The sequence below is a fragment of the Papilio machaon genome, chromosome 23 (genome assembly GCF_912999745.1).
Source record: "Papilio machaon chromosome 23, ilPapMach1.1, whole genome shotgun sequence".
Classification (NCBI taxonomy): domain Eukaryota; kingdom Metazoa; phylum Arthropoda; class Insecta; order Lepidoptera; family Papilionidae; genus Papilio; species Papilio machaon.
The window spans coordinates 4,943,092-4,957,568 of NC_060008.1; the positions used below are offsets into that span (position 1 = coordinate 4,943,092).

General features: G+C 33.3%; 1 protein-coding gene across 1 annotated transcript in view; it reads right to left on the minus strand.

Annotated features, from left to right (window-relative positions):
- Positions 1-4,264: 4,264 nt before the first annotated feature.
- Positions 4,265-14,477, minus strand: part of LOC106716692 — a 32,159-nt gene continuing 21,946 nt past the window's right edge. The window contains exons 7-17 of the mRNA XM_045683765.1: positions 11,365-11,459; positions 10,017-10,192; positions 9,352-9,409; positions 8,499-8,651; positions 7,629-7,732; positions 6,844-6,999; positions 6,358-6,532; positions 5,829-5,989; positions 5,462-5,607; positions 4,986-5,067; positions 4,265-4,425 (exon numbers count right to left, since the gene is read on the minus strand). Coding sequence (XP_045539721.1) covers positions 4,423-4,425; positions 4,986-5,067; positions 5,462-5,607; positions 5,829-5,989; positions 6,358-6,532; positions 6,844-6,999; positions 7,629-7,732; positions 8,499-8,651; positions 9,352-9,409; positions 10,017-10,192; positions 11,365-11,459 — 1,309 coding nt within the window. The 3' untranslated portion in view covers positions 4,265-4,422. The remainder of the gene's footprint in view (positions 4,426-4,985; positions 5,068-5,461; positions 5,608-5,828; positions 5,990-6,357; positions 6,533-6,843; positions 7,000-7,628; positions 7,733-8,498; positions 8,652-9,351; positions 9,410-10,016; positions 10,193-11,364; positions 11,460-14,477) is intronic.

The following is a 14,477-nucleotide window of genomic DNA, read 5'->3' on the forward strand; positions in this document are numbered from 1 at the left end:
GTCACATAATACCTGACTGCATGTGACTGTACCTTTACTCGTGAGAGGTGAAACATTTTATATGTTTTCTAATATGCATTGCAATGCAAAATGTAATTGAAATCAATTTTGTAAAAGATATGTATAAACTTGACATCAACTTGTATATGTATACAGTGGTCCAGAAATAATGTATACAATGCTAAATAATTTATAAATCTTTGCTGAAATATGATTATTTAACTAAATAGAAAAACTTCTTGTATAAAAATGTTCACAAGCTCCCAAAATAAGTAATCTTTGATTATAAGTTGGGTTAAATTGTCATATTTTCAGCGTAACTGATTATTTTCTTTGTACACAATATTTTGGACATCCTGTATTGTTCTTGGTTTGTATATTTGTTGGTAAAATTCGACCTTATACCGTCTAACATAAAGTCTATTCTTTATGTCCATACAACTCGTGCGTTGCCCTTGAAATTCGTACCATAGAGTAAATTCCTTGTAAATAGTTAGGGTAAGGTGTCTCGTAGAGGCTATGCGAGATTGATGGTTGTAAGCGCAGTTTTAGATTACGTCTAGAGTTAATTTTAATAAATTAATTTTATTTTGCCTCCTCTATCTATAATTCCAATACACATGTATTGGAATTAGGTAAGTTTGGTAGATTCCATTGGGATAAGGACAGCAAACACTTGTCACCACAATTAGATGTTTTTATACGTAAATGGTTGTCGATTACTTTAAAAAAAGTAGCCAGTGAAGAAAAAACAATGTTATTAGTTTATTTAATTTGGAATCAGGTTGATTAAGTTTAGACATACAAATTAGTGATGCAACGGAAGTGTCTTAGCGGAACCAGAAACGGAAACAGATTTCAAAAGTAAATTTTAGCAGAAACGGAAACGGATGCAGATACAGAAGTTTAAATAATATGGAAAAAACATATTTACAAATGTATATTAGAAATAGATATAATTATTAGGCGTCGGTGGCTCAGGGGTTAGACACTTGACTTGCAATCTGCAGGTCCTGGGTTCGAATCCCGCCATGTACCAATGTGTGTTTCGATTCTCTATTTTCATATGTACATTCATCCGATGTTCTTAAGTTGAAGGAAAACATCGTGATGCTGCGCGTTTCGCGCCGCTCATGTGGAAATCTCAGCCGTCGTAAGTTCCGTTTGTATCTCCGTTATAAAAATAGCGGAAACAGAAGCAGAAACGGATGTTTAAAAGCGCGCGCGCGGAACTTCCGCATTTGCGGAAACAGAAACAGAGATACGTTGCATCACTAATACAAATGAAGATTGGAACTGAATCATTCTTGCCAAGTATCAGAAATGAGAATTTTAAAATAGACACTTATTTAGTATAAATATATGTCCGTTGTAAAAACGACTAGTGATTTAATATTTGATCTCGTTACGTTTCTAAAACTGCGCTGTGAATGTGATGATATAAAAAGAGTTTTAACGAAACACGAAAGAATTATAATAAATAAATTTTAAGAGGGAAACGTTAAGTAAAAAAACATATTCACGCATATTTCTAAAGAATTGCACTAAGATTATTAAAAAAAATTCTGATAGGTTAGTCTGGAGTAGACAATGTTATTTTTATGATTTGTTTTTTTTTTCTCTTAATTTATTACATCCTTTAAGGTAACAGTGAAGTGGAATCAAATGAGAAATGTCTTACGAAGTATAATTATTAGTATTAATTTTTTTTTTACTACAATACCAAATTGTAAAATGTTTTTTTTTGTAGTAAAGAAAATGTTGTTAATATCTGAATTTTGCTTTTTATTTTTATTAAAATTGATGTTTCCTTTCAATGAATAAATCACATAAAATTATCATTTTCAATATAGAACTATATTATATATTTTTTTATATAAAATTTGGCATAAACTGAAATAAAATCCTGAGAACATTCAAAATTTTATTTACTGAATTAAATTTAATGTAAATTAATCTTAAAACAGACAAAATAAGACAGAAAAGATTTTTTTTCAAACTTTCAATGGAGAAAGATAAAAAAATGAGAGAAAATTGTGATATATTTATCACATTTATGTTCTGATTAATTTATTATTTAAAATTTCTTATAATTTTTCTTTTAAAAATAATAAAATAGATTTTAAATAGATTGACATTGTTTTATTAAAAACCTATTTAAAATACATAAAATAATAACAAATGGGTGTTCTATTGACATTCAAAAATAATTGCCTTGTGAAATACTTTGTGTTAAAATAAAATTCATTAAAAATTTCGTATCATTTATTTAATATAGCGCTAATTTAAACAAAGATATTACAAAAATTAAAAAAAAAAAAAACATTAAATCAGTTTCAATTAAGTACAAACATAAAATAAAAATCAAATGTTCAGTCAATCATTAAAATATGATTTTTTTTATTATGCAGATTTATTGTCAAATAATAAAAAATAAAATGGGCCAAATCTTGCAAATATCTTTGTCATATATTTAATGTGAGTAAATAATTTTATAAGTAAATAAGCCCTATTTTAATGGCACTTATATATGAAAAATAAATATGTTAACATTTCTAAAAACTAATAGATAAATATTAGGTCCTTACATATGAAATTGGCGTTTTTCGTACTGGCCACTTTAATCACGAATTTCTCCTCTTTGGTAAGGAATTCCAAATTCAAATTTGTACAGCTATAGACTCATGTATTTGTGGTTCGATGACCGTCATTCATTTGTTTTTTTTCTTCTGTTTTTTTCTGTTTGCGTCACTCATTTTACAAAATGGAAAACTTAAAATATCGCATTATTTACGAGTACGAGTTCCGCCGTGGCACTAGTGCTGCGGAAACGACTCGAAGGGTGAATGATGTGTATGGCGGTCGTGTTGCAAAAGAAAACACAGTTCGTTTTTGGTTCCAACGTTTTCGTTCTGGAAATTTCGATCTGCAGAACAAGCCCCGTGGACGGCCTGAGACTCAAGTTGATAATGAAGAGTTGAAGGCTATTGTGGAAGCGGATCCATCGCAAACCACGTCCGAGTTACCTGCAGGCTGCGATGTTAGTGATAAAACTGTTTTAATTCACTTGAAGCAAATTGGGAAGATTAAAAAGCTTGAAAGGTGGGTACCTCACGAATTGACTGAAGCAAACCGGCAAACGCGCGTCGACTGTTGCGTTACATTACTAAACCGGCACAATAATGAAGGTATTTTAAACCGAATCATTACCTGTGATGAAAAATGGGTTCTTTACGATAATCGGAAGCGCTCAGCGCAATGGTTGGATCCTGGCCAGCCAGCCAAATCCTGCCCCAAGCGAAAATTAACCCCAAAAAAGTTACTTGTAAGCGTTTGGTGGACTAGTGCCGGTATTGTTCATTACAGTTTTCTCAAATCTGGCCAGACTATTACGGCTGATGTCTATTGTCAGCAATTGCAAACCATGATGGAAAAGCTAGCGGCTAAACAACCTAGGCTGGTCAATCGCTCCACGCCACTGCTGCTTCACGACAACGCTAGACCACACACTGCGCAACAGACGGCTACTAAATTAGAAGAGCTTCAATTGGAAAGTCTAAGATATCCTCCGTACTCCCCGGACCTTGCTCCAACAGATTACCATTTTTTTCGAAATTTGGATAACTTCTTGCAAGGGAAAAAATTCAACTCCGATGGGGCAGTCCAAATCGCCTTCAAAGATTTTATTGATTCCCGTCCGACTGGTTTTTTTAGTAAAGGGATCAATGAACTACCCATGAGATGGCAAAAATGCATAGAAAATAATGGTTCATACTTTGATTAATTAAATATATTATATTAAAAAATATTCGACTTTTTGTTCCTCCCATACAAAACACCAATTTCATATGTAAGGACCTAATATTTAAAATATTTAGAATCATCAAAACAGAAATTATACAGAAAATGTATAATTAAGATTGAGATTTCTTTAAGAGATTCGACAGAAGAGAATGACATTTCTTTAGTCCAATAAAAAAAAACCTTATTTTTAGTTAAAAAAACCTATAAACTAGTTTTAGGTTATAAATTGGGCGCGAAATTCTGTCCGCCATGTTTGATTAAATATATCGAAAAGGTTGAATTGCACATTTTAAGGCACTTGTTTACAAAATGCAAGTCAACATCAGTCCTATTTAAATTATAATAAATATCTTTTAGAAAAAAATCAGATTGATATAAGTTACTTATAAATATAGAGGGTAGTCACAATTTTTTTTTATTTATTGTATTTTTTGTATAATTCAGCTTACTATAACACTCTTAAATGTATCATTAATTAAACTTAAGTTCGATAAATCAGTAAAATAGTTATTTTTTGACAATTTTGCGACTACCCACATATTGTGAGGGCAAGCGTCGTTGACAAGAATTATAAAACACTTTGGCAAATGAAGGCAGTCGGAGCAGCGCAGGGACATCTCACTGCAATACAAAATGTGAAAAAAAAATTAAAAAAAAACTTGAGAGTTGTGTTGGGACACCCGGATGGAACGAAGTTCCTTTCTATTAATTAGTGAAGGAACCAATGTTTATTCTATGAATAAAAAACTTAAGTCTTCACAAGAAGTACATTTTATTTCTATGAATTTTCCTTATATATTGTCACGTCGTTGCCATGGTTACTATAGCAAAAAGTGTCGTGACAACTTTTCGTAAGAATATTTTCCGTCTAGCCCCCTTTCACAACGCACGATAAGGAACTTCGTTCCAAAACTACAAATATTCAAACAAAGATATCTGCACCCGTGAGAGGCGCTACTGTCGCAGTTGTCAGAAAATATGAAAAACATACAGACAGAAGGAAAATAATCTTATTTTTAATGTTAATAGGATGGCGACTAGCTCACTAGGAGCTATTATAGTTTAGTTTGACAAACACATCGATTAAGATATCTCTGTCGGTCCTTCATTTTCTTTAACACTGACTAAAAAATGTATTCAAATGTCACGTCAGTGGAATACTAATCTAAATAACTTCTCACCACAAAGCGGTTGACTTTGGGGGTCGTTGTTTTGGTGACGACACTTTGCTGCACTTTCATCTTCTCAAACTTCTCACGCAAACTGAAATACAGAGAAATGCTTTAATATATCGTCTTTGAATAATTTCTTCTTTAAGTAGACTCAAGTTTATCTGCGCACTGCGCAGTACCCCCCCCCCTCTCCCCCTGCAACCCTTTGTGCTTCGCTGTACATAAAAATTTTGTTCTAAGCAGCGATTCCTGCTGAGCTAAGATATATGGAAATCTAAAAACCAAATTTTCGTATGATGCGAATGAATATATTGTATGAGAGATTTTGGAACCTAACAGACCCCCAATAAGTATTGGGGGTCCGTGTAACAAATGCTTTTTGGTGTTTCAGAGTAAAATTTATAAAAATTGGGGATACTTGTGTATGTTACAGATATTGGGGGTCCATGTTGAGTTTGTGGGGTCCGTGTTTATATAGAACTGACCTCCGTGCGGTCTCGAGCTGTGATTCACCGTCCTCGTCGTTATGTTCGCGCTCTATGAGTACCGCTGAGGGCGAACGCGCCGGCTCAGACTCCGACCATTTCTCGAAGCGTTCACGGAAACTCTTAGTACGCGCTAATTGTTGAGCCTGAGTATGATATAGTAATGATTTAATGTTACTTTAAAGTACTGAAATAATTGTAATTACTGTAAAAAACATTTTTTTCCTATAGTAATGCATTTACAACATAATTTTGCTTTCTTTTATTTTTGTTAATTTATCAATATATAACAAACTGAAATATCTTAATACTTCTAAAACATAAGTTTAAATTTCACACATTCTTGATACTTGGTACACAATGATACCTGTTTCAATGCCTCGTCCCTTTCCCTGGCCTGCAGGTACTCCCGCATGCGCTCCTCCTCGCTGTCCTCTTCCTCTTCCTCGCTGCTGCACTCTGAGGACTCCCCCTGGTGTCCCTCCTCCCCTGGGGGAGGGGGAGTGAAACGTTTCAATGGCTTTGGACCTGAAAGGTGTACATACGAAAATATCTTACTATATATCATTGTATAAAGAATTTGTATGAACATTGAGTGGAGTAATTTTTCGAATATCTGACTCGAAGGACCAAAACGTAAATTCAGGAATTTAAATTTATAGTCGACAAATGCGAATGTATGGATGGATTTATATTTATTTGAAGGTATCTCCGGTACAACTGAACGGATTTTGATAAAATTTGACACATTTGAAAATCTGGAAGTACACATAGACTACATAAGTTTTTTTTTTTTTAGTTTCACATGAACATAGTTGAAAGCGACATCTAGTTTATAAAATTATCAAGATATTTCACGAGTGAATTTCGAGCTGAAGTTTCCACATTAAGGTTACCTTGATGGTCCTCATGCCTGTGCTGCTGCTCCTCCATCTGTCGGAAGACGTTGATCATGCGGGAGGCTGTGTGGCGGTCTGCTGCCAGCGCCGCGTCACCTCCTCCTCCACCACCTCCCCCCCCTCGCACCACACTCGGCTCCTGGTACACCTCGGGGGAGGGAGACTTGCAGCGCTGGAACACAAAATGATCTTGGTATTAAAAAAACACAAACAAACATAGACCATAAAATTAAAACATGTTAATTTCTAGATCATTTTACTAATACTATAAATACGAATGTATGGATGGATGGATGTTTGAAGATATCTCCAAAACAGCTCAACAGATCTTGATTAAATTTACATAGACTAATAATAAAGTTTTTGGACGAAGTCGTGGGCGACAGCTAGTAATAAATTTAATAAGCAAATACATTTTTTAAAAAACAAATATTACCTAGATTTAGTATAAAAATCTATGTAAAGAACTGCCTAAGTTATTACCTGTGTATGTCTGGGCGGCGTCATTCTGAACTCCTTGCGCTCGGTCTCCGGTCTGTAAGTCTCGAAGAAACGGAACCGGTCCGAGATGTCTGCGGTCTCGATCTTTACATCTTCAACTCGGTCCGCTGCGCGTACCACATCTTTTGGTACGAATGGCTGGAATATTGGTATTTAATAACTAGCTATGATGAAATTTTAAAGATTGTATTCAGACAAAATTACATCTGTTTTTTTTTTCTATCAAAGAATGCCTTGACGGGTTTAAGTTAGGATGAAATTTCATTATGGTCCTTCGAGACGGATACGAATGAATCTTAATCGAATAGAATGTATGGATGAATATTATGATCCAAACACGAAATTAACCGAAATCAATCAATCTAATATTTAATAAAGTAACGTTATATCTAAAATATTGTGTTTTTTTTTAATCTTTTTTTTTGTAAAAACTGAGAGATAAAGTGATATAAAATAAAAAGTTAGCTTCTTCTTTTTAGGATTTATCAAGATTTTTAGAGTAGTGCAGTTTGTCTAGTTAAGGGTTAGGAACAGAACAAAGTATATCTTACTAATATTATAAATACGTATGCTTGAATGTATAGATAAATGGATGGATATTTGTTTGAAGTTATCTCCAGAATAGCTAAACGTATCTTGATGAAATTTAACATAGATATAGAAAGTCTGGAAGAACACATAGACTACTTATTAAGTTTTTTTTTATTATACAAACCAAGTCACGGGCGAAATCTAGTGTTTTTTTTAATAATACGTAATAAACTCACAATCTCCTTCCTCTTGGGTACATCCTGTGGTGGGGGGGAGACAGGCAGACTCTTGGCGTTGGCATCCAGCTCCAGGAAGATGGACCTAGATTTCTTTGCTATTCCTGAGATATAATGAAAATATAGCAGCCTTTTTCAACCTACTGATAAATAGCGTAATATTTTTTTTTTATGTAATGTTTTTGTGACTGCATAGAGACGAAATTACTGAATCTATTTTGACAAATGACGTGTCATTGGATACGTCTTCTTCCAAAGAGTGTCATAAAATATATTAGATTGACACAAAACACATATGAGCGTCGGTGGCTCAGGAGTTAAGCACTTGACTTGCAATCTGCAGATCCTGGGTTCGAATCCCGCTATGTACCAATGTGTTTTTCGATTTTCGATTTACATATGTACATTTATACGACGTTCTTACGGTGAAGGAAAACATTGTGATGCTGCACATATCTGAGAAGAAATTCAATGATATGTGTGAAGTCAACCCGCAAATGACTGTGGTTGACTATGACCTAGTCACACCTGACTTGGGGTAGGCTCCGAGCCCCTCGGTGGGGACGTATAGTGAGCTGATGATAATGATATGACATATAGTTAACGTGAGAGATGAAATTATAATTTTTTTTGAAAGAATGAGTTCAAATCTCACTCGCCATCTTTTTTTTATTAATACTTAATTTTTTTTCGATGTTTTCGAATATATAACATTATACTTTAGTTAAATTAAATAAAAAAATCTTTGTTTCAAAAAAAACAGACAGATGACATTTTTTTTTATACATTAAATCCTCAATCAATGTTTTTTTTAGTTTTATGAAAATTAAAGTTATGTTTGTTTACTTTAGGACCTCTTTTAGTACTTACCTTCATTAAATAGTGCTTTATCATCAATATCTCTGTTCTTTGGAGGTTGATTTTCATCATTAAAAGCGCCATTCTCAAATCGCTGTTTGATCTGACGCGCTTTCTCAGCATCCAGCTCCAGCTCGCGACAGATCTTCTCTGCTGATGTCTGACCTGGAAATACACACAATTTTATACAAAAAAAAACATAAAAAATAGAAAAAAAAAACAAATAATAGAAAAAAAAACATATAAGAACATATATAGAAATTATAAAAATACCCTCATAAAAAGAAAGATTTTTTTATAAATACCTGCACTATTTTAATGAACAAATATTAACAGAAAAAAACATAAAAAAAGAGAAAAAATTCCAAAGTAAACTCTATCTTTCACCTTTCATGCCAAAACTATTAGATTTAAATAAAAAATTGTAATAAAGGGTTGAAATAGGGGATGAAAAGTACAGAAATATTTAATGTTACAGCTAGAAGTTTAAAAACTTATTTATTTAAGATTTTTTTAATTATTTAAAAATGCTCGGCAAAGTCGCGGGCACAGCTATTATTTATATATAAACTAGTCTAGTCTATAGTCGTGTCCTTCCAGATTATTCTATTACTACTATTTTTTATTCACCTCTAAAACTAAAAAACTACAATTTCATTACTTTAATTAAATTCAACGTCCCTATTTTTTGGACCCCTTAACGCCCCTTTCTAGGTTTCAAACGCTCCCAAGGGGGCGTTATCGCCCACTTTGGGAAACACTGTTCTACATCAATGTCAATCATCAAATTCCAGTTAAGGCATTCCGGAGATACTTTCTAAGAAACATCCATCGATCCATACATTAGTAAGAAGATAAGACTCACTCTGTTCACTTTGCATCACTGATTGTTCGTACATCTCTTTGATCTTTGCCTGTTTACCCTGAAACAAGATTTAAAACATTAAATTCTTTTTAACTTACATAAGAAATAATACATTAAGGCTCGACTGACGTCAGATGTCGGCACCGACTAGTTCCCCGACTGTTCTTAAACTAGTCGGTACCGTCACCTGAATACGTCAGTTAAATCGTTCCTTATTAATTTAATTTATATACAAATAAGATTTTTATTACTTTTTCAATATATTATATATTTAGACAATGTCAATATCTCTGACATAATGTCAAAAATTTGACATTTAAATAAATCGGTCAGTATTTTAAAAGAAAATTTATAATAATATCTATATTTTATGGTGAGAAGAAAATTAACAAATTGACAACAATCAATTTGACTGTTTTCCCTCTTCTTTCAATTCATCCCTTCAGTTTTCTTTCTCTATGTTTCAATATCTACGTTTTATTTGTCTCCCTAGAGGGGTAGACCCCTATCTAACCCCTATTTAATGTGTACCAATCTCTACTTATCTCTCTCTTTATACACGCTTCTCATTCTCTAACCGTTTCATTCTCTCTCTCTCTCAGTCTACCTGTCTGTCTCTCTCTCTCTCTCTCATTCTACCTGCCCCTCTCTCTCTCTCCACTGACCATGAACAGCCTGCTGCGTATGTTCTGTATCTCCTGCTTGCGCTCGCGATGTCTGTCTGCAGCCGCATGCTGCCCGGCCTCGAACTTGCCAACTATCTCGCTCATGTTGCAGAAAGACACCGGCTGTTCGCGACAACTTGTCTGCTTGTACGACTTCTTTAGTACTGAGTCTTCATCTGGAAACGATGTTAATAACACCTGGGTAATTTTACAGCGACCGTTGAGCGTGGCTAAGAGGTTAAGCAATTGACTTGCAATCTGCATGTCCTGGGTTCGAATCCCGTCATGTACTAATGTTAATTTCGATTTACAAATGTACATTTATCTGACATTCTTACGATGAAGGAAAACAACGTGATGCTGCACATATCTGAGAAGAAATTCAATGATATGTGTGAAGTCAACCCGCACTGGACCAGCGTTGACTATGTCCTAGTCACCCCTAACTTGGGGAAGCTCCGAACCCCTCAGTGGGGACATATAGTAAGCTGATGATGATATTTGCAGCTTTAAATATGTACTTATGTCATACCTGAGATATGACATAGTTCAGAAGTAACACTAAACATCAGTGGACCTAGCACGAATATATGTGTCTTTATATCGTAATTGAGGAGTGTCGGAACAAAAACCGATAATTCACATTGTTTCTTCCTTTGAAAAGTGTAAAAATATGGCCAAGTTCATAGTTCAGAACCAATGAATTACGTTAAAATTATGACATTTTTGGTGCACTTAACACCCTATAAAGGGGGGGGGGGCAATTCTGATAATACGATAACGATTCTCGCAAATATTACTAGACTTACTGATAGGATCATAGTCAAACCCTAGTTATTTTAATCCAACCTTGAAATTAATTAGAGAAATGTCAAGTTCCATAAATGGCGGATGTAATAATATTTAAAGTTATTTCGTAAAAATTATAAAGTAAAATAAAACAGTATGTAATTTACGTGTTTTATAGCTTGAGTTCAGTGTAAGTTTTTTTTATATCAAAAGATGGCAAAAAAGAAGACATTTCCCCTTCCTTTGCGTTCTCTTTTCCGCCAAATCCACTTACACTTCTCATACTTTTCTAATAAAATGGAAGGGAAAAAGGACTAAAATTAGACCTCCTCCTTCTAAATTGAAGTTAGGATTGTATTATAAAGTACTAACTTTTACCCGCGACTCCGTCCGCGCGGAATAAAAAATATAAAACGGGGTAAAAATGATCCTATGTCCGTTTCCTGGTTCTAAGCTACCTGCCCACCAATTTTCAGTCAAATCGATTCAGCCGTTCTTGAGTTATAAATAGTGTAACTAACACGACTTTCTTTTATATATATAGATAAATAATACATACCATCGTCGTCTTCTTGTTCACTAGAACTGTGTTCAACTTCAACACCATTCAAATATTCATCAGAAACGCCGATATCCATTCCTTTAGCTTTGAATCTGAATTAAAAAGTTAAAACATTAATAGTAGATTTCTGTAACCAAAATCAACGTATCAACCAAAAGTAAATACAGTGAAACTTGGTTAAGTGGGACCTGGATAAGTGAGAAACCTCCATAACTGGAACTCATGCTGAGGTCCCAACACTTTGGCACTGAATTACCTCTGTTAGTGGGACGAGGTAAACCTCTATATCTGGGATTTGTTCTTTCGATTTATCATCATAGTTACCTCTATAACTGAGACAGCGAGTAAATTTTATATGCATAAACCTCTGTAACTGAGATAACATTGTTTGTTTACTCATTTTTATTCTACCCACAAATTCCACACGTAATTCCAAGTACTTACGTAAGTACAAATTTTGAGCTTCAATTACCTTCAGTTTTAGTTTCGCTTTACTATCTCTCATACAGATGTTTATTTGAAAAATGTCAAAACGAAAGCTACAATCGTTATCATTACGTTGATTACATTTGTATGATTACCTTTAAGTACATACTATATTTTTTTTATTAAAACTCATTTACATACATAACACGTTATTTTATTTAATGATCGCACCTGTATAACTGAAATAACCTGTATTCTCACCTCTATTAATGGAACCCTCTGTAAATGAGACAGATATTTATTTATACCTGTATATCTGAGACACTGGGTAAGTGGAATACCTCTATAAGTGAAACGACATTGCAGGTCCCTTGATGTCTCACTTAACCAGGTTTCACTGTATATTAGGGATGACTAGCTGTTGCTGCCAATCTGTTTGCGCGCAGTTAAAAAAAAACATAATAGTGGTATGAAAAATAGATAGTAACCGATTTTTAGACCTATTGAATTTACATATAAAATTTCATAAAAATAGATCAAGTCGTTTCAGAGGAATATGGTAACAAATATTATGACACGAGAATTTTTAATATAAGGTTTTTAGTCTCAGAAACCAACCGTAACATTAAGACATTAATAAAAAACTTACGTAGTGTTTCAATTACATTTTAGCTTAAACATATGTTCTTTTTTCGCACAATGAGATTAGAAATTACCAGAAAACATGATTATTGAAATAGTACGTAATAATAACGTAATCTTTCGAAATTCGATCGTAACGAATAGCGAATACATAAGAACTTATTCTGGAAGCAGTTTTGGTGACATAAATTATTTTATAGCCACGTTAACGTCAATATGAATCAGCGGCAGTGAAAAGGTTGAAACAAGTATTTCACAAGACAGTGTCTAACTGTATATGTATTTTGAATACAGTCAGTTTTCATTGTGGTGAGGTGAGGTGAGTGAATATCATTCCTAAAAATAAATTATCTCTGTTTTCAGGAAGAGAACGAGAGTGAGAACCAGTTAGTTTTGTCAAAATTGTTTATTTTATAAGACTTTCTGCTCAGTCGTAATTTGTGTTTTTAAATTAAATTTTCACAGCACAATATGACTTAAAAACAGACTAACCTTTTAAAAATATACCTCAAATATTGTTTGGAACACTTTAAATTATAACACAATTTTTATATTTTAATTTCATAAATAACAAAATTTAATATTCACTTAAATATAAACACAAACTAAAACAAAATATATTTCCAAAAAATAATTTAAAACCAAACACAATTACACTTTTAAAAATTGCAAATTTATATTTTCTTTTTTATTAATATAAAATAACGGATTATGTTCATTTAAAATCACTTAATAACGGTTTTTTTTTAGCTCTACAAAACTGTGTTCTGTTCCACGGTTTGTACATCGAATGTGTTTTTTGTGTTGAATGTGGTTTGTGGTACAGATGTTATTGAAATTACAAAAATAGAATCGAATCCAACCGACTCCGATGACGCAAAGCTAATCCATAATAGTGTAACACGATTTGTATATTTTGATACTTGAAATTTATCGAAGTTTTCGATTTGTTTATAATTAAAATAAATTGCATGATAGATATTGATAGATTCTACGTGGCGTTGCCAGGCGTCCGGATAAAGCCGGACATAGGTAGGCTTTTTGATTGCGTGTCCGGCCAAAATAAACGGTTTTCCGGCTTTTGTTAGGCTTTTTACATTTCCCAAATGAGAGTGTACCTATTAATACGGAGCCAAAATCCGAAATAATATAGGGTGTCCGACCTTTCTACCCAAATGTCCGGCCAAACTGGCTGGTCTGTCCGGCTAGTAGGTTTGGCGACCTGGCGACCCTACTCCTACGAATCCTTATTCGCTAATGTGCAAATTGACAAGTTTACAGGAGAGTCTTTCAAAGTTTCAACCATATATGAAAATGTATTAGGACCTCTTTACTTAAAAAAAAAAAACATTTACACCTGTAAATGTGTATTTTGTTTAGTGCATGTTGTGAACTGAACTAAGAGGAAGCTTTTAACATAAAAAAGTAAAAATAATCTATTTGGTACTTTGTTAAATAGGACCCATCGATATTTCAGTATGTATGTGTCATATAAAAAAAAGTTATAGTATGTCATACATAATTGCATAACGGGAGATATATTAATTAGTAATTTTTATTCCCACTTTTGTTTTGAAAACGGATAGAAAAAATCCAATAAAATATTATCAATGATCAAGATTGATAACTTCGACTATATCTTGGAAGATTGTGGAGTCAAAGTGCAGTGAAATTTGAACCATATACTACAAAGGTTTTGAGTTTAAATTCTATTAAAACTCTGTTGTTTAAATAAAATTAATGTCCTTAAAAAGAAACGGGAAGTATGCACTCAAAATATTTTTACTCTCTTTGAGTGACGTCCATCTTACAAATATTATAAACTAGCTTTCACCCGCGACTCTGTCTGCGCAGAATAAAAAAAAATGCACACAAGATAAAAAAGTTCCTATGTCTGTCTCCTAGTTCTAAGCTACCTCCCCATCAATTTTCAGCTAAATCAGTTCGACCGATCTTGAGTTATAAATAGTGTAACTAACACCACTTTCTTTTATATATATATAGATAGATATAGATGCGAATGTTTAGATGGATGGATTTTT